Here is a 27,268-nt window from a genome sequence, read left to right as displayed (position 1 = left end):
GAGGAGGAGAGGAGAGGAGGAGAGGAGGGTGAGGAGGAGAGGAGGAGAGGAGTGTGAGGAGAGAACAGGGGTTTAGGAGGGTAAGGAGGAGTGGAGTTTAGGAGGGTGAGGAGGAGAGGAGTTTAGGAGGGTGAGGAGGAGAGGAGTTTAGGAGGGTGAGGAGGAGAGGAGTTTAGGAGGGTGAGGAGGAGAGGAGTTTAGGAGGGTGAGGAGGAGAGGAGTTTAAGAGGGTGAGGAGGAGAGGAGTTTATGAGGGTGAGGAGGAGAAGAGAGGAGTTTAGGAGGGTAAGGAGGTGAGGAGTTTAGGAGGGTGAGGAGGAGAGGAGTTTAGGAGGGTGAGGAGGAGAGGAGTTTAGGAGTGTGAGGAGGAGAGAACAGGAGTTTAGGAGGGTAAGGAGGATTGGAGTTTAGGAGGGTGAGAAGGAGAGGAGTTTAGGAGGGTGAGGAGGAGATGAGTTTATGAGGGTGAGGAGGAGAAGAGAGGAGTTTATGAGGGTGAGGAGGAGAGGAGTTTAGGAGGATGAGGAGGAGAGGAGTTTAGGAGGGTGAGGAGGAGAGGAGTTTAGGAGGGTGAGGAGGAGAGGAGTTTAGGAGGGTGAGGAGGAGAGGAGTTTAGGAGGGTGAGGAGGAGAGGAGTTTAGGAGGGTGAGGAGGAGAGGAGTTTAACAGGGTGGGGAGGAGAGGAGGATGAGAGGAGAGGAGTTTAGGAGGGTGGGGAGGAGAGGAGAGGAGTTTGGGAGGGTGAGGAGGAGAGGCGTTTAGGAGGGTGGGAAGAGAGGAGAATGAGGAGGAGAGGAATTTAGGAGGGTGGAGATGAGAGGAGAGGAGTATAGGAGAGTGGGGAGGAGAGGAGAGTTTAGGAGGGTGGGGAGGAAAGGAGAGGAGTGTAGGAGGGTGGGGAGGAAATGAGAGGAGTGTAGGAGAGTGGGGAGGAAAGGAGAGGAGTGTAGGAGGGTGGGGATGAAAGGAGAGGAGTATAGGAGGGTGGGGAGGAAAGGAGAGGAGTGTAGGAGGGTGGGGAGGAAAGGAGAGTATAGGAGGGTGGGGAGGAAAGGAGAGGAGTGTAGGAGGGTGGGGAGGAAAGGAGAGGAGTTTAGGAGGGTGGGGAGGAAAGGAGAGGAGTGTAGGAGGGTGGGGAGGAAAGGAGAGGAGTTTAGGAGGGTGGGGAGGAAAGGAGAGGAGTGTAGGAGGGTGGGGAGGAAAGGAGAGGAGTGTAGGAGGGTGGGGAGGAAAGGATAGGAGTATAGGAGGGTGGGGAGGAAAGGAGAGGAGTGTATGAGGGTGGGGAGGAAAGGAGAGGAGTATAGGAGGGTGGGGAGGAAAGGAGAGGAGTACAGGAGGGTGGGGAGGAAAGGAGTGGAGTGTAGGAGGGTGGGGAGGAAAGGAGAGGAGTTTAGGAGGGTGGGGAGGAAAGGAGAGGAGTATAGGAGGGTGGGGAGGAAAGGAGAGGAGTGTAGGAGGGTGGGGAGGAAAGGAGAGGAGTATAGGAGGGTGGGGAGGAAAGGAGAGGAGTGTAGGAGGGTGGGAGGAAAGGAGAGGAGTTTAGGAGGGTGGGGAGGAAAGGAGAGGAGTATAGGAGGGTGGGGAGGAGAGGAGAGGAGTTTGGGAGGGTGAGGAGGAGAGGCGTTTAGGAGGGTTGGAAGAGAGGAGAATGAGGAGGAGAGGAATTTAGGAGGGTGGAGATGAGAGGAGAGGAGTATAGGAGAGTGGGGAGGAGAGGAGAGTTTAGGAGGGTGAGGAGGAGAAGAGTTTAGGAGGGTGGGGAGGAAAGGAGAGGAGTATAGGAGGGTGGGGAGGAAAGGAGAGGAGTGTAGGAGGGTGGGGAGGAAAGGAGAAGAGTTTAGGAGGGTGGGGAGGAAATGAGAGGAGTTTAGGAGGGTGGGGAGGAAAGGAGCGGAGTGTAGGAGGGTGGGGAGGAAAGGAGAGGAGTATAGGAGGGTGGGGAGGAAAGGAGAGGAGTATATGAGGGTGGGGAGGAAAGGAGAGGAGTATAGGAGGGTGGGGAGGCAAGGAGAGGAGTACAGGAGGTTGGGGAGGAAAGGAGTGGAGTGTAGGAGGGTGGGTAGGAAAGGAGAGGAGTTTAGGAGGGTGGGGAGGAAAGGAGAGGAGTATAGGAGGGTGGGGAGGAAAGGAGAGGAGTATAGGAGGGTGGGGAGGAAAGGAGAGGAGTACAGGAGGGTGGGGAGGAAAGGAGTGGAGTGTAGGAGGGTGGGTAGGAAAGGAGAGGAGTTTAGGAGGGTGGGGAGGAAAGGAGAGAAGTATAGGAGGGTGGGGAGGAAAGGAGAGGAGTGTAGGAGGGTGGGGAGGAGATGAGTATAGGAGGGTGGGGAGGAAAGGAGAGGAGTATAGGAGGGTGGGGAGGAAAGGAGTGGAGTGTAGGATGGTGTGGCCGTGGGGGCATTACTTGGCTCATCGTGCTCTAGCGACTCCTTGTGGTGGGCCGGATGCCTGCAGGTTGATTTCGGTTGTCAGTTAAACATTGTTTTTTCAGGGGCATTGGTGCGGATGGCTTCCGGGTTAAGCGGGAGGGTGTTAAGAAGCTCGGTTTGGCGCGTCATGTTTCGGAGGACGCTTGACTCGACCTTCCCCACTCCCGAGCCCGTTGTGGAGTTGCAATGATGAGACAATTGGATATCACTAAATTGGGGAGAAAAAGGTGCCAATTTTTGATGTGCTAATGACATTAGAAAGTTTAGCTAGTTATGAAAAAATCTACGTGAATTATCACTCAATATAAGATATTTATGCTTGCTTAGATTGCATTTTTTGGAGTGTTGAAGTTCATCCTGAAATCATCACCATGACTATGCTCTGCTCTGCCCATGATGCTAGAACTTCCACCTCCACCATAGCCCCACCATGACCCCAAATAACTACCACCTCCCCCATAACCCCACCATGACCGCAAGAACTACCACCTCCCCCATAACCCCACCATGACCCCAAGAACTACCACCTCCACCATAACCCCACCATGACCCCAAGAACTACCACCTCCACCATAACCCCAAGAACTACAACCTCCACCATAACCCCACCATGACCCCAAGAACTTCCACCTCCACCATAACCCCAAGAACTACAACCTCCACCATGACCCCAAGACCTACCACCTCCACCATGACCCCAAGAACTACCACCTCCACCATGACCCCAAGAACTACCACCTCCCCCATAACCCCACCATGACCCCAAGAACTACCACCTCCACCATAACCCCACCATGACCCCAAGAACTACCACCTCCACCATAACCCCAAGAACTACAACCTCCACCATAACCCCACCATGACCCCAAGAACTTCCACCTCCACCATGACCCCAATAACTACCACCTCCACCATAACCCCAAGAACTACCACCTCCACCATGACCCCAAGAACTACCACCTCCACCATGACCCCAAGAACTACCACTACCACCTCCACCATGACTCCAAGAACTGCCACCTCCACCATAACCCCAAGAAAAACCACCTCCACCATAACCCCAAGAAAAACCACCTCCACCATAACCCCAAGAACTGCCACCTCCACCGTAACCCCAAGAACTGCCACCTCCACCATAACCCCAAGAACTACCACCTCCACCATGACCCCAAGAACTACCACCTCCCCCATAACCCCACCATGACCCCAAGAACTACCACCTCCATCATAACCCCACCATGACCCCAAGAACTTCCACCTCCACCATGACCCCAAGAACTACCACCTCCACCATAACCCCAAGAACTACCACCTCCACCATGACCCCAAGAACTACCACCTCCACCATAACCCCAAGAACTACCACCTCCACCATGACCCCAAGAACTACCACTACCACCTCCACCATGACTCCAAGAACTGCCACCTCCACCATAACCCCAAGAAAAACCACCTCCACCATAACCCCAAGAACTACCACCTCCACCATAACCCCAAGAACTACCACCTCCACCATGACCCCAAGAACTACCACTACCACCTCCACCATGACTCCAAGAACTGCCACCTCCACCATAACCCCAAGAAAAACCACCTCCACCATAACCCCAAGAACTGCCACCTCCACCATAACCCCAAGAACTGCCACCTCCACCATAACCCCAAGAAAAACCACCTCCACCATAACCCCACCATGACCCCAAGAACTGCCACCTCCACCATAACCCCACCATGACCCCTAGAACTACCACCTCCACCATGACCCCAAGAACTACCACCTCCAACATGACTCCAAGACCTGCCACCTCCACCATAACCCCAAGAAAAACCACCTCCACCATGACTCCAAGACCTGCCACCTCCACCATAACCCCACCATGACCCCTAGAACTACCACCTCCACCATAACCCCAAGAACTACCACCTCCAACATGACTCCAAGACCTGCCACCTCCACCATAACCCCACCATGACCCCTAGAACTACCACCTCCACCATAACCCCAAGAACTACCACCTCCAACATGACTCCAAGACCTGCCACCTCCACCATAACCCCACCATGACCCCAAGAACTACCACCTCCACCATAACCCCAAGAACTACCACCTCCAACATAGCCCCACCATGACCCCAATTACGACCACCAGTACATTATGAGCAGCCAACTACGTATCAACCTGAGAGAACAAGTGCTCTTAATGGCTATATGTTGAAGATAACTCAATGCACTCAGTAAGACATATTCCACATACACTTACACAAATGGATGCATGTATAAATGCTTGGCTATATAAAAGTGTTGCATTGGAATGGACACACACACACACACATACACAAACTGAGAGGTAAAACCTAAGCTTGAGAGTCAGAGTGAGTCTAAAAACGGCCTCTGAGGAAGAAATGCTTATCTGTGAAACCTCAGCCAGTTTTCAGTTGTAGCTGTCAGGAAGTGTGCAGTGAGCCGGAGGCATACGGCAGGAGCCAATCAGCACATCAGCCCATATAGCTGGACATGAACAGGACTGGTGAATGGAGCGAAAGGAGAATGGGAAAGGGCTGTCTCTCTCTCTCTATCGCTCTCTCTCTCTCTCTTGCTCTCTCTCTCGCAGTGGAAGCAGCACATTCAGGAGAGACGTCTGATAGCCATCTCAATTACACTACTGTCACTGATAGATGGGAAACAGAAATATAGCTCCACAGACTGACAGGATGTCATATGAACATCATTTCTCAAAACTATCTAGCATCACCTAAACTCTTGAGTTTCAGCTTTACTCTTTAAGAACAGAAGGTGCTATTTCTCCCCATAGGAGAACCCTTTGAAGAACCCTTTTCGGTTCCATGTAGAATCATTTGGGGTTCAATGTAGAATCTATTCCACTGAGGGTTCTACATGGAACCCAAAAGGGTTCTAACTGGAACCAAAAAGAGTTCGACCTGGAACCAAAAATGGTTCTCCTATGGGGACAGCCGACGAACCCTTTTGGAACACTTTTTTCTAAGAGTGTACTCTCTAGCTTGAGCTCTACTCTGTAGCCTCAGTTCAACTCTATGAGCATGTTTCCTGGACACAGATGAAGCCTCGTCCTATGGACTGAAACGCCTGGTTAATGGAGAATCCCCATTAAAAATGTATTTTTAGTCCAGGACTAGGTCTAACCTGTGTCTAGGAAACTTGACCCATGTGCACTCTCTGAAGCCCCTTGAAAGGCCAATATGTGTTTTGTGTTTCTGCCAATAAAAATGACGTGTCTAGTCATCATTCAGCAGATTTGTAAAACTATTTTAATCTATGAAGCATCACTTATATGGATGCTCTTTCTCTCAAGCACTCCGTTTGTGGATTTGTTTGCCTTTTTGGATTCTATTCACAGTCATGTTTCTGTAATGGGAGCCTGTTATATCGTGGTCTTCTGTTGTCTATCTGCAGTGACTAAGACTGTGTGTGCTGAGCAGTGTGACGGTCGCTGTTTCGGACCCTGGGTTAGTAACTGCTGCCATCGCGAGTGTGCAGGCGGATGCTCCGGACCCAAGGATACGGACTGCTTCGTAAGTACGCACACACTTCATAAAGCCTATCATCACAAAATACAAACACCTCTTTCCAATCACCTGTTTCCATGGTGAATATTTTCAAACCGCCATGGAGTTTTTGATTATATACCAGCTTGTCTATTTCTTTCTTTTTCTCTTCTTTTCTCTTTGTACATCAGAGCTTTCCTCTTAACTGTGACCTTTTGTGTGAATGTGAGGTTACTTCCATCAGGAGCTATTCATACTTCAATAGAGAAGGAGCTCCTGACACAAAATCTCCCTGTTTAAATCATCTGGATCTCAAATGGCACCCTATTCCCTAAATAGTGAAAGGCTTTTGGCCAATGGGCCCTGGTCCAAAGTAGTGTGCTAAATAGGAAACATGGTGCTATTTGGGAAACAGGCATTGTTCTTTGTGGGAAAGATACCGTTAAAATCAAATTTTCTCCCACAAAGCCTTGTGTTAAATATAAAACCATTGCTGTGCCCACCTCCCCGTCCTCCTGTTCCTTTGTTAATCTCGCTCTCTCTCTTTCTCTCTCTTTCTCTCTCTCTCTCTCTCTCTCTCGCTCCCTCATTATCTGTCGATTTATCCTGGCTTGATCAAACTTCTTTCCAGAGTCTATTGTATTATGTTTCTCGTTGAGCTACCCTTTCTGTTTAGTTAGATATTGTTCTAACTATTGATATTAGACCTCTCTCTCTCAATTGTGCTGCTTTAATTGCAATTGCACTTTTGGAGAATTGGACACTTCTGACTGGAAAAACAGCCTGGTTTAAACTCCAGGGATTTGTCCCAAATGACACGCTGTCCCCTTTATAGTGCACTACCTTTGACCATAAACTTAGCAAAAGTAATGCACTAGATAGGGAATAGAATAAGTTTCCGATGTATCCCAGGTCTAAACTTTTTCACATAATGAGAGCTGCTTAGCCATTCATCATGCTAAATATTACAATACATACCACTCGATTAGTATTGAAGGGTTTGTAATAGTGATACCAAACATGCACTATAGTACACTTATTAAAATCAAATCAAATATTGTTTGTCACATGCGCCAAATACAAAAAGTGTAGAACAGTGAAATGCTTATATTTACTCAAATAAACTGAAGTAAAAAATAAGAAAATAATAATAATTTAAGAGAAAAAATAAATTAACAGTAGTGAGGCAAGGAGTCAATTGGCGGGGGCACAGGTCAGTCGAGGTAATTGAGGTAATATGTACATGTAGGTATAGGTGAAGTGACTATGCATAGATAATAAACAGAGAGTAGCAGCAGTGTAAAAATGTGTGTGTGGGGCGGGTGGGGAGGGTAATACAAATAGTCCGGGTAGGCATTTGATTAGCTGTTCAGGAGTCTTATGACTTGGGGGTAGAAGCTGTTAGCCTTTTGGACTTAGACTTGGCGCTCCGGTACCACTTGCCATGTGGTAGCAGAGAGTGGCTGGAGTCTATGATCATTCCTCTGACATCGCCTGGTATAGAGGTCCTGGATGGCAGGAAGCTTGGCCCCTGTGATGTACTGGGCTATACGCACTACCCTCTATAGTGCCTTGCGGTCAGAGGCAGAGCAGTTGGCATACCAGGCAGTGATGTAACCAGTCAGGATGTTCTCGATGGTGCAGCTGTGAAACTTTTTGAGGATCTGAGGACCCATGCCAAATCTTTTCAGTCTCCTGAAGGGGAATAGGCTTTGTCGTGCCTCCTTCACGACTGTCTTGTTGTGTTTGGACCATGATATTTTGTTGGTGATGTGGACACCAAGGAACTTGAAGCTCTCAACCTGCTCCATTACAGCCCCGTCAATGAGAATAGGGGCGTGCTCAGTCCTCCTTTTCCTGTAGTCCACAATCATCTCCTTTGTCTTGATCACATTGAGGGAGAGGTTGTTGTCCTGGCACCACACTGCCAGGTCTCTGACCTCCTCCCTATCGGCTGTCATCATTGTCGGTGAGCAGGCCTACCACTGTTGTGTCATCTGCAAACTTAATGATGATGTTGGAGTCATAAGTGAACAGGGAGTACAGGAGGGGACTGAGCACGCACCCCTGAGGGGCCACCGTGTTGAGGATCAGCGTGGCAGATGTGTTGTTACCTACCCTTAGCACCTGGGGGCGGCCCATTCAGGAAGTCCAGGATCCAGTTGCAGAGGGAGGTGTTTAGTCCCAGGTTCCTTAGCTTAGTGATGAGCTTTGAGGTCACTATGGTGTTCAGCGCTGAGATGTAGTCAATGAACAGCCTTCTCACGTAGGTGTTCCTTTTGTCCAGGTGGGAAAGGGCAGCGTGGAGTACAATAGAGATTGCATCATCTGTGGAGCTGTTGGGGCGGTATGCAAATCGGAGTGGGTCTAGGTTTTCTGGGATAATGGGGTTCATGTGAGCCATGACCAGCCTTCCAAAGCACTTCTTGGCTACAGACATGAGTGCTACAGGTCGGTAGACATTTAGGCAATTACCTTGGTGTTCTTGGGCACAGAGACTATGGTGGTCTGCTTGAAACATGTTGGTATTACAGACTCGGTCAGGGACAGGTTGAAAATATCAGTGAAGACACTTCCCAGTTGGTCAGTGCATGTTCGGAGTACACATCCTGGTAATCCATCTAGCCCTGCGGCCTTGTGAATTTTGACCTGTTTAAAGGTTTTACTCACGTCGGCTACAGAGAGCGTGATCACACAGTCGTCCGGAACAGCTGATGCTCTCATGCATGCTTCAGTGTTGCTTACCTCGAAGAAGGAATAGAAGTAATGGTAGGCTTGTGTCACTGGGCAGCTCGCGGCTATGCTTCTCTATGTAGTCCATAATAGTTTTAAAGCCCTGCCACATCCGACGAGAGTTGGAGCCGTTGTAGTACGATTCAATCTTAGTCCTGTATTGACGCTTTGCCTGTTTGATGGTTCGTTGGAGGCTATAGCGGGATTTATTATAAGCGTCCGGGTTAGAGTTTCGGTCCTTGAAAGTGGCAGTTCTACCCTGTAATCCATGACTTCTGGTTTGGGTATGTACATACGGTCACTGTGGGGACGAGGTCATCAATGCACTTATTGATGAAGCCAGTGACTGATGTGGTGTATTCCTCAATGCCATCATTCTGACTAACAGGTGTCTGTATGTAGCCTTGCTTCTTTTATAGCCTTGCTACTGTATATAGCCTGTCTTTTTACTGTTGTTTTATTTATTTTCTTACCTATTGTTCACCTAATACCTTTTTTGCACTATTGGTTAGAGCCTGTAAGTAAGCATTTCACTGTAAGGTGAAATACCTGTTGTATTCGGCGCACGTGACAAATTAACTTTGATTTGATTGGATATGAAGAATCCCGGAATATTTTCCAGTCTGTGCTAGGAAAACAGTCCTGTTGCTTAGCATCTGCGTCATCTGACCACTTCTGTATTGAGCGAGTCACTGGTACTTCCTGTTTAAATTTTTGCTTTTAAGCAGGAATCAGGAGGATAGAGTTATGGTCAGATTTGGGCGAGGGAGAGCTTTGTATGTGTCTCTGTGTGGAGTAAAGGTGCTTATCAATTGCTAATTACTTGCTAAGTCTGTGTGTGTGTTTTAGTATGTGTGTGTGTTTACAGCTACATAGCAATTAAGTGATAATGTGCTTGCTTGGAGAGCATAGGGCTCCCAGTGACGATAAGAAGCTTAATGTCTGTTATTTAGCTGCATACTGCTGTGTGGACTGTGTTTCCTTGACCACCCAGCACTAGTGTGTGTGTGTGATGGTGTGTGTGTGTGTGTGTGATGACGTGTGTGTTTGTGTTTGTGTGTGTGGGTGTGCCTGTGTGTACGTTCACCTGTGTACGCTTGTGGTGTGTGTCCGTCTGCGTGTGTGCATGTGTTTTGTCCACAGGCGTGCACCAACTTCAACGACAGCGGGGCGTGTGTGACCCAGTGTCCCCAGCCCTTTGTGTACAACCCCACCACCTTCCAGCTGGAAAGCAACCCCAGAGCCAAGTACACCTATGGTGCCTTCTGCGTCAAGAAGTGCCCACGTAAGGAATGACACACACACACACACACACACACACACACACACACACACACACACACACACACACACACACACACACACATACAACCATACTTTTGTGAAATAAGGGGACATTAAAAAACTGTGAAATAAGAATAGACACACATGCTACATACATACACACATGCATGACTGCATGTATGCACGCATGACTGTAATTCGCTAAGCGTCTACTAACAAACATACATTATTATATATTATACACACACCATACACAGCATTCTAGTTTGCTCATATATTAGCAGAATACAACGTTTTGCTTTCATGTTTTATAAGCGGATTTTGCTCTTCACTCGTGTTGTAGCAATTTTCAACCACTCCACAAACTATAGTTTTGACAAGTCGGGTAGGACATCTACTTTGTGCATGACACAAGTAATATTTCCAACAATTGTTTACAGACAGATTATTTCACAATTCCAGTGGGTCAGAAGTTTACATACACTAAGTTACTGTGCCTTTAAAAAGCTTGGAAAATTCCAGAAAATGATGTCATGGCTTTAGAAGCTTCTGATAGGCTAATTGACATCATCTAACGTGTTCGTATCGGCACACTCAATAGCCATGGTTTCTCAAATGACTGCCTCGCCTGGTTCAGCAACTACTTCTCAGATAGAGTTCAGTGTGTCAAATCAGAGGGCCTGTTGTCCTGACCTCTGGCAGTCTCTATGGGGGTGCCACAGGATTCAATTCTCGGGCCGACTTATTTCTCTGTATATATCAACGATGTCGCTCTTGCTGCGGCTGATTCCTTGATCCACCTCTACGCAGACGACACCATTCTGTATACATCTGGCCCTTCTTTGGACACTGTGTTAACAAACCTCCAAACGAGCTTCAATGCCATACAACACTCCTTCCGTGGCCTCCAACTGCTCTTAAACGCTAGTAAAACTAAATGCATGCTCTTCAACCGATCACTGCCCGCAGCCGCCCACCCGACTAGCATCACTACTCTGGACGGTTCTGACTTAGAATATGTGGACAACTACAAATACCTATGTGTCTGGTTAGATTGTAAACTCTCCTTTCATATTATGCATCTCCAATCCAAAATTCAATCTAGAATTGGCTTCTTATTTCCCAACAAAGACTCCTTCACTCACGCTGTCAAACATACTGTCACGCCCTGTCCATAGAAAGTCTTTTTATTCTCTATTTTGGTTAGGCCAGGGTGTGACTAGGGTGGGCGTTCTATGTTATTTTTTCTTTGTTTTTGGCCGGGTATGGTTCTCAATCAGGGACAGCTGTCTGTCGTTGTCTCTGATTGAGAACCATACTTAGGCAGCCTGTGTTCCCACTATGGGTTGTGGGTAGCTGTTTTATGTTTTGTGTTTCTGCACCTGACAGGACTGTTTCGTTTTCATTCATTCTCTTGTTATTTGTATGTGTAACGACGACCGTTACACATACCTTCGTAAAACTGACCATCCTACCGATCCTCGACTTCGGCGATGTCATTTACAAAATAGCCTCCAACATTCTACTCAGCAAACTGGATGCAGTCTATCACAGTGCCATCCGCTTTGTCACCAAAGTCCCATTTACCACCCACCACTGCGACCTGCATGCTCTTGTCGGCTGGCCCTCGCTATATATTCATCGCCAGACCCACTGGCTCCAGGTCATCTATAACTCTTTGCTAGGTAAAGCTCCACCTTACCTCAGCTCACTGGTCACCATAACAACACCCACCCATAGCACGTTCTCTAGCAGGTATATCTCACTGGTCATCCCCAAAGCCAACACCTCCTTTGACTGCCTTTCCTTCCAGTTCTCTGCTGCCAATGACTGGAACGAATTGCAAAACTCACTGAAGTTGGAGACTTATATCTACCTCACTAACTTTAAGCATCAGCTATCTGAGCAGCTTACCGATCGCTGCAGATGTTCACAGCCTATCTGTAAATTGCTCATCTAACTAACTACCTCATCCCCATACTGTTTTTATTTACTTTTTTTGCTCTTTTGCACACCAGTATTTCTACTTTCACATCATCCTCTGCACATCAGTCACTCCAGTGTTAATTTGCTACATTATAATTACTTAGCTACTGTGGCCTATTTATTGCCTTACCTCCTTACTCCATTTGCACACACTGTATATAGATTTTTCTATTGTGTTATTGACTGTACTTTTGTTTATCCCATGTGTACCTCTGTGTTGTTGTTTTTTGTCGCACTGCTTTGCTTTATCTTTGCCAGGTCGCAGTTGTAAATGAGAACTTGTTCTCAACTGGCCTACCTGGTTAGATAAAGGTGAAATTAAAAATAACATTTAAAAAAGTAAATTGTAGGTGTACCTGGGGATGTGAAAAGTGTAAATAAATCCCAGAACAACAGCAAAGGACCTTGTGAAGTTGCTGGAGGAAACAGGTACAAATGTATCTACAGTGGGGCAAAAAAGTATTTAGTCAGCCACCAATTGTGCAAGTTCTCCCACTTGTAAATTTTATCATAGGTCCACTTGAACTATGACAGACAAAATTAGAAAAAAAAATCCAGAAAATCACATTGTAGGATTTTTAATGAATTTATTTGCAAATTGTGGTGGAAAATAAGTATTTGGTCAATAACAAAAGTTTATCTCAATGCTTTGTTATATACCCTTTGTTGGCAATGACAGAGGTCAAATGTTTTCTGTCTTCACAAGGTTTTCACACACAATTGCTGGTATTTTAGCCCATTCCTCCATGCAGATCTCCTCTAGAGCAGTGATGTTTTGGGGCTGTTGCTGGACAACATGGACTTTCAACTCCCTCCAAAGATTTTCTATGGGGTTGAGATCTGGAGAATGGCTAGGCCACTCCAGGACCTTGAAATGCTTCTTACGAAGCCACTCCTTTGTTGCCAGGGCGGTGTGTTTGGGACCATTGTCATGCTGAAAGACCCAGCCACGTTTCATATTCAATGCCCTTGCTGATCCTAGGCTTTGTTACTTTGGTCCCAGCTCTCTGCAGGTCATTCACTAGGTCCCCCCGTGTGGTTCTGGGATTTTTGCTCATCGTTCTTGTGATCATTTTGACCCCACGGGGTGAGATCTTGCGTGGAGCCCCAGATTGAGGGAGATTATTAGTGGTCTTGTATGTCTTCCATTTCCTAATTATTGCTCCCACAGTTGATTTCTTCAAACCAAGCTGCTTACCTATTGCAGATTCAGTCTTCCCAGCCTGGTGCAGGACTACAATTTGGTTTATGGTGTCCTTTGACAGCTCTTTGGTCTTGGCCATAGTGGAGTTTGGAGTGTGACTGTTTGAGGTTGTGGACAGGTGTATTTTATACTGATAAGTTCAAACAGGTGTCATTAATACAGGTAACGAGTGGAGGACAGAGGAGCCTCTTAAAGAAGAACTTACAGGTCTGTGAGAGCCAGAAATATTGCTTGTTTGTAGGTGACCAAATACTTATTTTCCACCATAATTTGCAAATAAATTCATAAAAAATCCTACAATGTGATTTTCTGGATTTTTATTCATCTAATTTTGTCTGTCATAGTTGAAGTGTACCTATGATGAAAATTACAGGCCTCTCTCTTCTTTTTAAGTGGGAGAACTTGCACAATTGGTGGCTGACTAAATACTTTTTTGCCCCACTGTATATCCACAGTAAAACGAGTCCTATGTCGACATAACCTGAAAGGCCGCTCAGCAAGGAATGAGCCACTGCTCCAAATCTGCCATAAAAAAAGCCAGACTACGGTTTGCAACTGTGCATGGGGACAAAGATCGTACTTTTTGGAGAAATGTCCTCTGATCTGATTAAACAAAAATCTAACTTTTTGGCCATAATGACCATTGTTTTTCTGAAGGAAAAGGGGGAGGCTTGCAAGCCGAAGAACACCATCCCAACCGTGAAGCACGGGGGTGGCAGCATCATAATGTGTGGGTGCTTTGCTGCAGGAGGGACAAAATAGATGGCATCATTAGGCAGAAAAATCATGTGGATATATTGAAGCAACATCTCAAGACATCAGTCAGGAAGTTAAAACTTCCAAATGGACAATGACCCCAAGCATACTTCCAAAGTTGTGGCAAAATGGCTTCAGGACAACAAAGTCAAGGTATTGGAGTGGCCATCACAAAGCCTTGACCTCAATCCCATAGAACATTTGTGGGCATTTAAAGGCAATGCTACCAAATACTATTTGAGCGTATGGAAACTTCTGACCCACTGGGAATGTGATGAAAGAAATCAAAGCTGAAATAAATCATTATCCCTACTATTATTCTGACATTTCACATTCTTAAAATAAAGTGGTGATCCTAACTGAAATAAAACAGGGAACTTTTACTAGGATTAAATGTCAGGAATTATGAAAAACTGAGTTTAAATATATGTGTCAAAGGTGTATGTTAACTTCCAACTGTATATAGCCTTATATATATTTCAGGCTAATTTCCTATCATCCCAATCCTGACTCTTGTCTTGCTTGAAAATCTCTATCTTTATTCTGTAATCCATAGGTTGCATTATCAAAGCACGTCTCGCCTATGCATGTCAAAATACCGCTATATCTTTTCTCCCGCATCTCTGCGCTGTCTGATATTGCTGCCAATGTGAGAGCTTCAGTAGAGAATATGTGATCAACAAACAATATACATTTTTAAGATACCTTGATTTTTAAACAATTTCTTCTCTTTGTCTCCCTGTTATTCATGAGCTGATTTGTTATCTGTATAACCATCAACTCTATTTTGCCACATCGGAGATATTCTGTTGTGAGTTGGACATTATCTAGCAAGTTTAGCAACTTTGATCATTTTACTTTTGCTTAACGCATCTTGGTTACCCCGTTCCGCTAGCAGAACCCCTCGCCAACAGCCAATGAAATTGCAGGGCGCCAAATACAAATCAAAATAAATCTCAGAAATCAAATTTCTCAAACATACAAGTATTAGGCACCATTTTAAAGATAAAATTCTCATTAATCCAGCCACAGTGTCTGATTTCAAAAATGCTTTACAGCGAAAGCTCCACAAACAATTATGTTAGGTCACAACCAACTAACAGAAAAACCCAGCCATTTTTACAGCAAAAGAGAGGAGTCACAAAAAGCACAAATAGAGATAAAATTAATCACTAACCTTTGATGATCTTCATCAGATGACACTCGTAGGACTTCATGTTACACAATACATGTATGTTTTGTTCGGGTTAAGGTCATATTTATATCCAAAAATCTTATTTTACATTGCCGTGTTACGTTCAGTAGTTCCAAAACATGCAGTGATATTGCAGAGAGCCACATGAATAAACAGAAATACCCATTACAAATGTCGATGAAAATAAAAATTTTAGACATGCAACCGCTGTGTCAGATTTCAAAAAACTTTACGGAAAAAGCATAATCTGAGAACGGCGCTCAGAGCCCAAACCAGCCAGAGAAATATCCGCCATGTTGGGTAGTCAACATTATTCATAAATAGCATTATAAATATTCACTTATCTTTGATCATCTTCATCAGAATGCACTCCTAGGATTCGCAGTTCCACAATAAATGCTTGTTTTGTTCGATAATGTCCATCATTTATGTCCATTTATGTCCAATAGCTTCTTTTGTTAGGGCGTTTGATAAACAAATCCAAATGCGCGATCTGGTCCATTCGGAAGAAACGTTCAAAAAGTTATATTCCAGGTCGAAGAAACTTGTCAAACTAAGAAACTTGTCAAACTAAGTATAGAATCAATCTTTAGGATGTTTTTATCATAAAAGTTCAATAATGTTCCAACCGGAGAATTCCTATGTCTGTAGAAAAGCATTGGAACGACAGCTACCTCTCAAGTGAAAGTGCGTATCTGAGAATGAGGCTGTAGGCAGACCATTGACTCAAAGAGCTCCCATCCGGTCCCACATCACAGTAGAAGCCTGAAACAACGTTCTAAAGACGGTTGACATCTAGTGGAAGCCTTAGGAAGTGCAACATAACCAATATCCCACTGTGTATTCAATAGGGGTGAGTTCAAAAACTACAAACCTCAGATTTCCCACTTCCTGTTTGGATTTTTTCTCAGGTTTTTGCCTGCCATATGAGTTCTGTTATACTCATAGACATCATTCAAACAGTTCAGAGTAGTTTCTATCCAAAACTAATAATAATATGCATATATTAGCATCTGGGACTGAGTAGGAGGCAGTTCACTCTGGGCTCGCTATTCATCCAAAAGTGAAAATGCTGCCCCCTAGATATTCTGTCGTGAGTTGGACATTATCTAGCAAGTTTAGCAACTTTGATCATTTTACTTTTGCTTAACTGGCGTTACAACGTTTGTATGTTTTGACAATGCTATAGCCTACTTGGGGTGTCAAGATAGCCAAGGCCTACTGCTGAAATGCACTGAATTAATTGGGGAACATGATAGCGCTTAGAATTTATGAACGCCCTGTTACACAATTCACAACGATGTCATTGGTGATCTATGTTACTCTGTCATTACTAAATATCAGTTTCACTTGCTCTGAAATCTTTATATAGTGGTGTAGCAAAACTGGCAATGTGGCGTAACGACAATCTTATTTTGGGAGAACACTGGCATGGTGACCATATCTTGGTTTTAAACGCAATTTGCTGTGTACAAATTATTCTAATTATGTTTGCTCTGACAAAAATTGGCCTGCGGCTGAACATAGTTGCCTACCTTTGGCCTAGGCCTTGACTCATCATCACCAGCGGAGCAGAGAAGGCTGGTCATTCTTATTACCAAGGGCCTCAAGATATTGATTCATTTCTCAAACGTCTTTTTTTTAAGTCTGAACCTTTTTTCCCTGAGGAATGCAGCGAGCAACTTCCTTGATCATCTCTACTTAGCCCCCTCTTCACATCTCCCTTCATCCTCCCCTTCCTTTAAAGCAGCCATTTCCTCCACTGATTTAAACTGCCTTTCCCTCTTCTCTCCTCTCCTCTCCTGGGGCTTGTGCCTGGCACTCTGCTAAGAGCTCTGGCTCCTAACAGGAAGAGAGAGAGAGGGGTGTGCTGCCTCTAATGCAGCCCACTACCGATGAAGGACCACATGGATCAGCCTTATTAGGGCACACCGTAGCAAATGTTTTGCAGCAACAAAAACAATAATTTTATTATAGGACAAGTCCAGATAGTCCCTCCCCATTTCAGTCTGATTTCTTATTTTTGGTGTTTAGTGATGACCCAGGCTCTTTTATTTCCCGCACTGCCACAAGGACCCCTGAAGAGGTACCTGTAATTTCGGTGTCCACCTCCATGCCTGAGGCTGTGAGAAAAGCAATCATTGGTCCCCTATTTGATGTGTATTTCTATTCCTAAAATCCGTCCTCAGTTCAGACTATCAGATATTATACCAGCAGGGCCAGATATTCTCTCACCGGGAGAGAACAATAAAACAATAAAACAAGATAAAGAGGACAAGGAACATATTTTATCACAGGAGTCATCTTCAGGAGCACAGCAGCAGTAGTCACATTCCACTGCTATTCATTGCCTTCAAGTCTCATGAGGAAGACATTAATTTACATTAAAGGATGACTGCACTTCCTGATTTGAACTTGTTTTTCATCAATGCTCATTAAGAAATGCTAGGGGTCATGACTGTATGCAAACGAGAGTTGTCTTGGGGGTGTGGTTTAATGTGGGTGGTTCTTGGGTGTGTCTTTGCTATTCAATCACAACAAACAGGACAGTAGATTTGAGTTTAAACATTATTGAAAGCAAGCGGGCAACATTTTTTACCATTCCATTTGGTACCCCTAAGGAGATGTCTCCGCCTGCCCGGGCCACCAGGCCATGTAAAGGAAACTCCCCCAGTCTTTTTCCAGAAAACACGGTGCCACCATGTGTTAACAGGCAAAACGGGATGATTTGTTGACATAATTGTAATCCAAAACAAACCCTCAAGTATGTCATGATGCGATCACTTACCAAACTGTGTTTTGAACAAGACTGACTTTATGACCAAAATTATCCTATTAACACTTTGTAGTCAATTTTGACACTAGAATGAATTATTTTGACTCATATCAATGCCACATAGGCCATTTAAAACCTGAGAAGTTGGTTCTAAGGGGCAGTTGACCTTTAAACCTCCATGACACACCAGTTCAAATCAGTCTGTTCACATGCTACCTGTTCCACAGATTACATCCATAACATGTTTCCCAGTGGGTACGGCCTTGGAATTGCTCTGACACATACTATTTTTAACTCTTTGTTTGCTGTTCCAGATAACTTTGTGGTGGACCACAGCTCCTGTGTGAGGGCTTGTCCCAGCAACAAGATGGAGGTGGAGCAGAACCGCATCAAGATGTGCATCGCCTGCACTGACATCTGTCCTAAAGGTGTCCAGTCCTGCACCGTCCTGAACCCTATCCTCCTGTCATTCACATCCAGTTTATTCATCTGGTTGATTGGATGTAGTTGGGGTTGAGCTGTGGTTATGTTGTGATTGTGCTTGACTATGGCTTACCCACTGCTCCAACCTCTCCAAACTCTGTGTGTCTTCTTGTGCCTGTCTGTTCCATATGAGTATTTCAAAGTGGTTGGGAAAAAGCCTGACCACACATTTCCGTTTAATTTTGGGGGAATATTTGACCAAGTAATATTCTTCATCTTCTGTTTTAGCCTGTGATGGTATAGGTACAGCCAGTCTGCAGTCTGCTCAGACCGTGGACTCAAGCAACATAGAGAAGTTCACCAACTGTACCAAGATCAATGGAAACCTGGTCTTCCTCATCACTGGCATTAAAGGGTGAGAGCAAAAACACACACACACACACACACACACACACACACACACAATCATGTAAACTAATCATGTAATTTTCATTAACTAGGAAGTCGGGGCACCACAGCAAATCTTCAGATTACAATGTTATACTTTTCCGAATATAACTCTTCCGATATTTTTTATTTTACCCCCTTTTGTCCCCAATTGTTTGTAGTTACTAACTTGTCTCATCGCTACAACTCCCGTACGGGCTCGGTAGAGACGAAGGTCGAAAGCCATGCGTCCCCTGAAGCACAACCCAACCAAGTTGCACTGCTTCTTAACACAGCGTGCAACCAAAAGGGAAGCCAGCCGCACCAATGTGTCGGAGGAAACACCTGGTGACCTGGTTAGCGCGCACTTCTCCCGGTCCGCCACAGGAGTCGCTAGTGTGCAAGGAGATCCCCCACTGGCCAAGCCGGCCCTAACCCGGACGATGCTAGGCCAATTGTGTGTTCCCCCACGGACCTCCCGGTCGGGGGCAGCTGCGACGGAGCCTGGGCGCGAACCCAGAGTCTCTGGTGGCACAGCTAGCACTGTGATGCAGTGCCCTAGACCACTGTGCCAGCTTGGAGGCCCGACTCTTCAGATATTTTAATATCTGATCAATTAGTCTTCTATTAATTAATTATTCTTTATCTCACGGCAGTCTTATCTGAACGTCATAAATTGTTGGTTATCTGCACAAACCCAGCCTTTACTATAAATCATCCATACACCAATTGGCTAAATCATGTATTTACTAACTAAATAATCACAGAAATGCATAAACAAACAAACAGTAGATATTGGTTACTAACAAGGATAGGGAAGATCCCCTTGTGGGCTAAACCGATATGACGGCTAGGTGGACAAAGGGAAGGGGGTGTGGACTGAGAGAGCGGGAAAGACAAAATGGATAATTATATCAATTGAAATGCTAATCCTTTGCTCGCTCATTCTGGAATAATTGAAATCAATATATTAATGCAATTATGTAGTTGTTTTCTTCTCTGTTGGAATCGTTGGTCAGTTCATCAGAGAGTCTCTGGCTACTCATGGTGCGGATCCTGATAGTGTCTGTTGTAATGGATACGCCAGGCATCCATTGTTCTTAGAGTAGATGTTTTGGCGGTTGTCGGTATTCGCATCCCAGGTTTACATAATTTGTAGCCGCAGACTAGTAATTAGTATCTAAGATTTGCTCTTATTCTGTAGGGATCGATAGTCTCAGAGTTGAACCGTTTCCAGCCGTGTAGCCAATGCTCCATGTGGTATGGTTAGGAATTCAACAACCATTACAACTTTAGCTTACACTGAGGTTTTTGTGGTCTTAACTATTCACAATCACAGCTCACACTGTGGGTTTGCTCAGTCTGAAGAGGATTTTGTTAGGAGAGGCTTTTATTCGTAACAGTAGAAGAGGGCCGCCTGAAATCCTTTGTGAAAAGGGGAAGAGAGTCTTGGCCAGGAATTTACTACCTGAGATAACATAACCTGGGTGTAGGAGAGAGTGAGAGAGGGGGAAGCCATGATCTACACCCAGAAAGAGCTACGTCATGACACTACTATAGCCCATAGAAACGCATTGAATAATACATGCATAAATGGCAAAAAAGACAGTCAAAAAATAAATATTAAGGAATACGGTATGGAAATGTCTCTTATATCTAGGAGATATAAGAATGCTCAGGAAATATATATATTTTTGGACATATATTTAACCCCTTATTTTTGTTGGCACAAAGCTACCTCCATACCACTAAACGTTTGTATGGGTTACACTTGGTTTGTAGCTCTAACTGTTTGGACTCTATTGACAGAAGTTGGCACATCAGCGTTATCGACTTCAGACAAGTTGTGGAGTAAAGTGGATATAACCATCGTGTTTGTGAAAGTCTACCCTTTCCATAGAGGGTTCATAATAGTGTGTAGGCCAAACCGTTCGGAAGCTACAGACGTTTTCGTGGTCTGACAAACACCTTCCACTGCAGAAGTTGAAGACCGACATTGGCGGACATGGTGGATTGAGACGCAGCCCATGCAAAAAAAAAACTGATATCTCTTAAACTGACTGATTTTGATGGGGTGTTTTTGATTATGTTACTCAGATTGACGCATGGCTGGATTACCTAGAAAGGTCACTCCAAACACATTTTTGCTAAGAGCTGTTCTTTAGCTGATGAAACAAAGGTTAGCCATTAAGTTTGGCTGAAATGTATGTCCAAGTCAAGAAAGTTTACCAGCAGCCAGTGGCACTTGCCACACTGCTAGCCTATTCGCGGGTGCTTTTTCAAAGCCTATGTCAGATATTCCAGTGAGTGTCATTGGCTCCAATGAGTGTAGTTTCCTAACTATTGTACTGTAGATACGTAATTAAAAATGTGTTTATTCTGTTGTCGCGGACCCCCTGCAATAGCTCCAGAGGACGTGGACCCCCAGTTGAATAACCCTGCTCTAGACAGCTCACCTCCCTGTAATATGAGAGAAACAGTGGTTATGTGGGTGACTTGACCGCTTTCTGTTTCTATTCCTAAATATTTGTGTCTTTCACTTTGTTTCTCTCTCGCTCATTCTCTCTGTTTCCTTTCTTTCTCTCTCTCTCTCTCTCTCTCTCTCTCTCTCTCTTTCTCTCTCTCTCTTTCTCTCCCTATCCCAATCTTTCATCCCGCTTCATATTTCTCTCTCTCGCTCTCTCTCGCTCTCTTTCTCTCTCTCTCTCTCTCTCTCTCTCTCTCTCATCTCTCTCGCTCACCCCTCTCTCTGTCTCTCTCTCTCTCTTCCATCTCTCTCGCTCATTCTTCTCCCTCTCTCTGTCACTCTCTCTCTCTTCCATCTCTCTCACTCATTCTTCTCTCTCTCTCCCTCACAGGGATGTGTACCACAACATTAAAGCTTTGGATCCAGAGAAGCTGAATGTGTTCCGGACTGTTAGGGAGATCACAGGTGAGAGACATTATAATTGTATTTAATTAACACAGTCAAAAAGTCATAATTATGGCTAAACCCTGTCCATTTCAACAATGCATCTTTCTCGTCAGTTAAGAACAGAGATCCAATTAAAATAAATATACATTTCTGATACCATGTCATTCAGTCTTTTCTAATTGTCCTTGGGAAAATATGCATTAACTGACCAGGTGAATCCAGGTGAAAGCTATGATCCCTTATTGATGTCACTTGTTAAAATCCACTTCAATCACTGTAGATGAAGGGGAGGATACAGGTTAAAGAAGGATTTTTAAGTCTTGAGACATGGATTGTGTATGTGTGCCATTCAGAGGGTGAATGGGCACGTCAAAATATTTAAGTGCCTTTGAACGGGGTATGGTAGTAGGTGTCAGGTGCACCAGTTTGTGTCAAGAACTGCAATGCTGTTGGGTGGTCCACCATCCAAAGGGCACCCCCCAAAGGGCATCCAGCCAGTTTGACACAACTGTGGGAAGCATTGGAGTCAACATGGGCCAGCATCCCTGTGGAACTCTCTCAACCTCTTGTAGAGTCCATGCCCTGACGAATTGAGGTCGTTCTGAGGGCAAAAGGGTAGGTGCAACTCAATTTTAGGAAGGTGTTCTTAATGTTTGGTATGCTCTGTGTATATATATAATGTATGGTGTAATGTTTTAGAGAAATACATGCAGGCCTAATGTAGAAATCCCCCTATCCATGCATCTTTAAATTATTCTGTTTTATTTTGTTTTGCAATCATTAAATGTGCATGGTGTCCCCTCTATTACAATTTGACTCAGTATAAAGGGGCCTTGTGTGTGTTTGCTGTTTCCCACAAGACACCATACACCAAAGACAAGCTGAAAGAGTATGATGAATTGGGATGAGATGAGGGTCTCTCTATCTCTTCTCCCATGGGGATCTAGAACTCCCAGTTTCACAGCTCTAAAGTTTCGCACAGAGCATGAAGGGAGGTCCGTAGTGTGTGCATGAGTGCGTGGGTATGTGTGCATGAATTAATGTAGAGTGAATCCCCCTTCCCCTTTCCCTTCCTCCTCCCCTCCTTTCCTCCCCCTCATCCCTTCATTCCTGTGATAGGACGTGAGCTGGTACAGCCAATATGTGTCTCCCAAATGGCACCCCATTCTCTGTAGAATTTGGGATACAACCTTGTAGACCCATGGCCAGGCATGCATGGCACCCCTTATCACCCTCCGTCACACACACAGAAACACACACACATACAGGCATTGATGCACACACGCACACTTATACATACACACATACATACAGCCATTGATGCACACATACACACACACACACACACACACACACACACACACACCGTCATCCCTACTGCTTCAACCTAGGGGTTACCATCTCTGAATTGTATAGCTCTCAGATGACAGTCAGTGTAGGAGGCTACCATCTCACCCTACATCTCTTCTCCTGCCAAGTGTTCTTCTAAAACATAGCCCCTTGTTTTTATCTCCTTCCACGAGGTCAGTGCAGGCTTATCCAAACAGTACGGTCGGTGGGCCATCCACTGAAGCAATTTAGCATAAGTGAGGTTCCCAGTGCATGGCTTTGACTGTAATCATTGGTGCTTTAAAACTCTTAACCCTTGATCTGGTGCCTGTGGCCCTCCTCTCTGTAAGGCAATACTGGGTAATTTGTCTTTCGCATGGATGCGCCAGTAATGTGGCACTCAGTGAACCTAAACCCCCACTCTATTCTACTCTAGAAGCTCTAGCATGCTCGGCTACTGACTCCATCCTTTCAGCAGTTGTTTACTGCCCACAGGGGGGGGAGAAGAGAGAGAGAGAGAGAGAGAGAGAGAGAGAGAGAGAGAGAGAGAGAGAGAGAGAGAGAGAGAGAGAGAGAGAGAGAGAGAGAGAGAGAATAAGCTGAGGAGATATACAGTAGAATATAGAATAAGGAGAACACCAACAGCTAGACCAGAACTTCCTGTACAGTACAGCACCTGTAAATAGATATGCTGAGTGGTTTACCTGTTGACAAATGGCTAGCGGGTTAAGAGTGTTGAGCCAGTAACAGAAAGGTCACTGGTTTGAATCCCGAGCTGGCAAGGTGGAAAAATCTGCCGTTTTCCCCTTGAGCAAGGCAGTAAATCCCCAACATGGGCACTGATGATGTGGACATTGATTAAAGCACCCCCCGCACCTCTCTGATTGGGTTAAATGCGGAAGACACATTTCAGTTGAGTGCATTCAATTGTGCAACTGACTAGGTATCCCCTTTCCCTTCCCTATTGCTGCTGTTTGTTTCAAGCTGTCAGCCCAGGAAGGCAGGCAGGTACTTGTTAGCACCATTAGCAAGATGAAGTGATGAAGCGCCCTGCCCACCTCTCCAATCTCTCCTACTCTCCAACTCTCCTCCGTAGCTCTCCTTCCCACCTCTCATCTCCCACCTCTCCTCTCTAGGAAAAACAAGCATATGCCTCTTGAGGAAAGACCATGAGACAGGTGGAGAGAGAAAGATAGAAAAAAAGAAAGAAAGAGAGAGAATGACTGAGTGAGTGAAAGAGAGGTGAGAGAGGCTTGCCATTGCTTCCTGCAATTTTGTCATTAAGGCAATTACTGTCATCAGACACTAGCTCTAACGACTCAGATAGGAGCTAATCGTTGCCATTTTATATTGGAGGTTGCATTCAAGAATGCTAATGGCATAGAAAGCAGGTTGTGATGCATTTCATTCATATACATTTGATTAAGGTTCAACTTATAATCGGTTAGTTTGATGTATAGTAATTATAGATGACTTTAGTCGCATCTGGCACTGAGCTAGATGGACCCGTTGACTGCATCCGAAAGTCCCTAGATAGTGCATTACTTTTGACCAAAGCCCAATGGTCCCTGGTCCTTGGTCCCTGGTCCCTGGTCCCTGGTCAAAAGCAGTGTGCTTTATAGTAAATATGGAACCATTTGGAACCACCAGCCAGTAGCGCACCCAGGAGAGAAACAGGACTGATGCCGGCAGAATGATGAAGGCAGACGTGAAGGTTATCTGCCTTTTGTCAACAAGTTATAAACAAGGTTCTTTTAGGAACTCATCTCACATAATCAGACTGGGAGATGCATTATTAATCAGGGATATGAACACATGCTGATATGAGCCTCATACCTTTCATTAGATCCTCTCATATCCCTTACCAATGTAATGAATTTGTTTAAAGCCAATCAAAATATCAGTTATGGAACTATTATGAAATGTATCCCTGGGAATATGCTGTCTGGAGTTTTCAGTCATTTGGGTATTTTGTGTTGTCCTTGGTCCTCATTACTTCCTAGCCTGTTTCCTCTCATTTTCTCTTCTCTCTTCATCTGTCCATTCTGTTTGTCCTCTCCTGGCTGGAATGAGATTTCACCCCTCATCTCTAAATATTTAATTTATTGAATACATTATTACATTCTCTAAATGATCCATGGTCATCAGCTCAGCAATTCATTCAACCTGCTAAATGATTTAACGCCCAGAGGCAGTTACAGGCAGTTACAGGCAGTTACAGGAAATGCAGTTACAGGAAATGTACAGTATATATCTTCATTGTCATATATTTGACATGTTTAACTAATGTGAGTTAGGAATTTATGTGGATCTGGTAATACATCACAGATATATGATGAAATTTGATTGGCTGGGATGTGATTGGTTCTGTGCCTGTAGGTTTCCTGAACATCCAGTCGTGGCCAGAGAACATGACAGACCTGAGTGTCTTCTCCAATCTGGCAACCATAGGAGGCAGAGCTCTATACAGGTAAGAACCTACAGTACATGAATACAGTATATTAGAACAGTACATTAGAACAGTACATTACTATAGTACATTACTACAGTACGGACCTGAGGATCTGGCAACCACAGGATGGAGAGCACTGAACAGGTAGGTCTGGAGCACGGAGCCCTGGGGAACACCTCTCACACATACTCTACATTACATCATTATTGTACCATACTTTGACGTGTGTTAAGAATGTTGCACTATTTTAACAGGAGCTAGTGATTTACCATTAGGTTGTGTACAGTCAGTCTGGCATATAAGAATGGCTGTAATGTTGTTGTTCCTTTGAGATCCCATCAGAACAACCCCATAGCTTTCCAACTGGGTATATATAATCAGCTAATTTGATAGACGGAATGTCGTCACAATTGATCATGTAACATGCCAGAGCTTCCCCATGACTCCCACGCCTGCACACACACACACACACACACACACACACACACACACACACACACACACACACACACACACACACACACACACACACACACACACACATAGATCTGGCTCCCACGGCTGTACACTCTCATTACCTTGATCCGTTAGCACTATGACAGCCATTATCCATTGCCATGCATTCAGGCAGACCCTAAGCTCAGAACGTCAGTGACACATGTACGCAGATACACACACACACACACACACACACACACACACACACACACACACACACACACACACACACACACACACAGACACCCCATGGGAACACTACACTACAATCAAATTGTATTGGTCACATATGCATATTTATCAGATGTTATTGCGGGTGTAGCAAAATCCTTGTGTTCCTAGTTCCAACAGTGCATTAATATCTAACAATTCACAACAATACACACAAATCTAAAGTAAAATAATGGAATTAAGAACTAAATATTAGGATGAGCAACGTCGGAGTGGCATTGACTAAAATACAGTAGAATAGAATACCGTATATACATATGAACTGAGTAAAGCAGTATGTAAATATTATTAGTGACTAGTGTTTCAGAGTACAGCAGTCACTTTAATCATGTTTACAGCAGTGGAGAGCCGGCAAGTCCATGACAGCAGATTCACTGTGGGTTGAGAACCATTAGGATAGGTGATGATTTGCTTTGGTGACATTAGCTAACTAGCGAGCAGTTTATTTTCAAGATATTACTGCCGTTAACATCATTATACACTATTAGAGCTTACAGTAGACATAGCAGCTTATGTTAGCAAGCAGAGAGAGTGGGTGTGAGAATGACATGTTAACAATTTAAAGTAAACACACACACATACACACTCACACACATCGTGGCCTATCACTAAGTGGAGAGCTGTATTCTTGTTAGTCTGAGTGCCTCTGTACACTCCCTACTCCCTCTCTTCAAGGCTCTTTCTGGGACGTAAAGACCCTTTCAGAGAGAAGGAGAGAGAGAAGGGAGAGAGAGGTAGAGTGCCTTTGGTACTCTATCTGTAGGAGCATGCTGTGCGCATCACAGGGATTGAAGACACTGTCAAAGATCACTGTTTTGCTTTGTAAAGATTTACAGAGCCGTGTCAGTTGGTTTGCTAACAGTCTAACACACTCTCCATGCAGGAATAACATCATCTGTGTATTAACTTGGAATTAATCTATTTTCTTATTACCCACCTGTCTTTATTTTCTCTCTCTGACCTTTCTCTTTCCATCTCTACCTTATTCTGTCTGCTTCTTTTTCCATCTCTACCTTATTCTGTCTGTTTCTCTTTCCATCTCTACCTTATTCTGTCTGTTTCTCTTTCCATCTCTACCTTATTCTGTCTGTTTCTCTTTCCATCTCTA

At 44.7% G+C, this 27,268-nt stretch overlaps 1 protein-coding gene across 1 annotated transcript in view; it reads left to right on the top strand.

The window, feature by feature from the left end:
- The window catches only part of LOC139380234 (receptor tyrosine-protein kinase erbB-4-like), a 534,593-nt gene that overhangs the window by 379,402 nt on the left and 127,923 nt on the right, over positions 1–27,268 (top strand). The window contains exons 6-11 of the mRNA XM_071122768.1: positions 5,862–5,980; positions 9,830–9,971; positions 18,202–18,315; positions 18,599–18,725; positions 21,595–21,668; positions 25,359–25,449. Coding sequence (XP_070978869.1) covers positions 5,862–5,980; positions 9,830–9,971; positions 18,202–18,315; positions 18,599–18,725; positions 21,595–21,668; positions 25,359–25,449 — 667 coding nt within the window. The remainder of the gene's footprint in view (positions 1–5,861; positions 5,981–9,829; positions 9,972–18,201; positions 18,316–18,598; positions 18,726–21,594; positions 21,669–25,358; positions 25,450–27,268) is intronic.

This window comes from Oncorhynchus clarkii, chromosome 22 (genome assembly GCF_045791955.1).
Source record: "Oncorhynchus clarkii lewisi isolate Uvic-CL-2024 chromosome 22, UVic_Ocla_1.0, whole genome shotgun sequence".
Lineage (NCBI taxonomy): Eukaryota > Metazoa > Chordata > Actinopteri > Salmoniformes > Salmonidae > Oncorhynchus > Oncorhynchus clarkii.
This window is presented reverse-complemented; position numbering and strand designations above follow the sequence as displayed.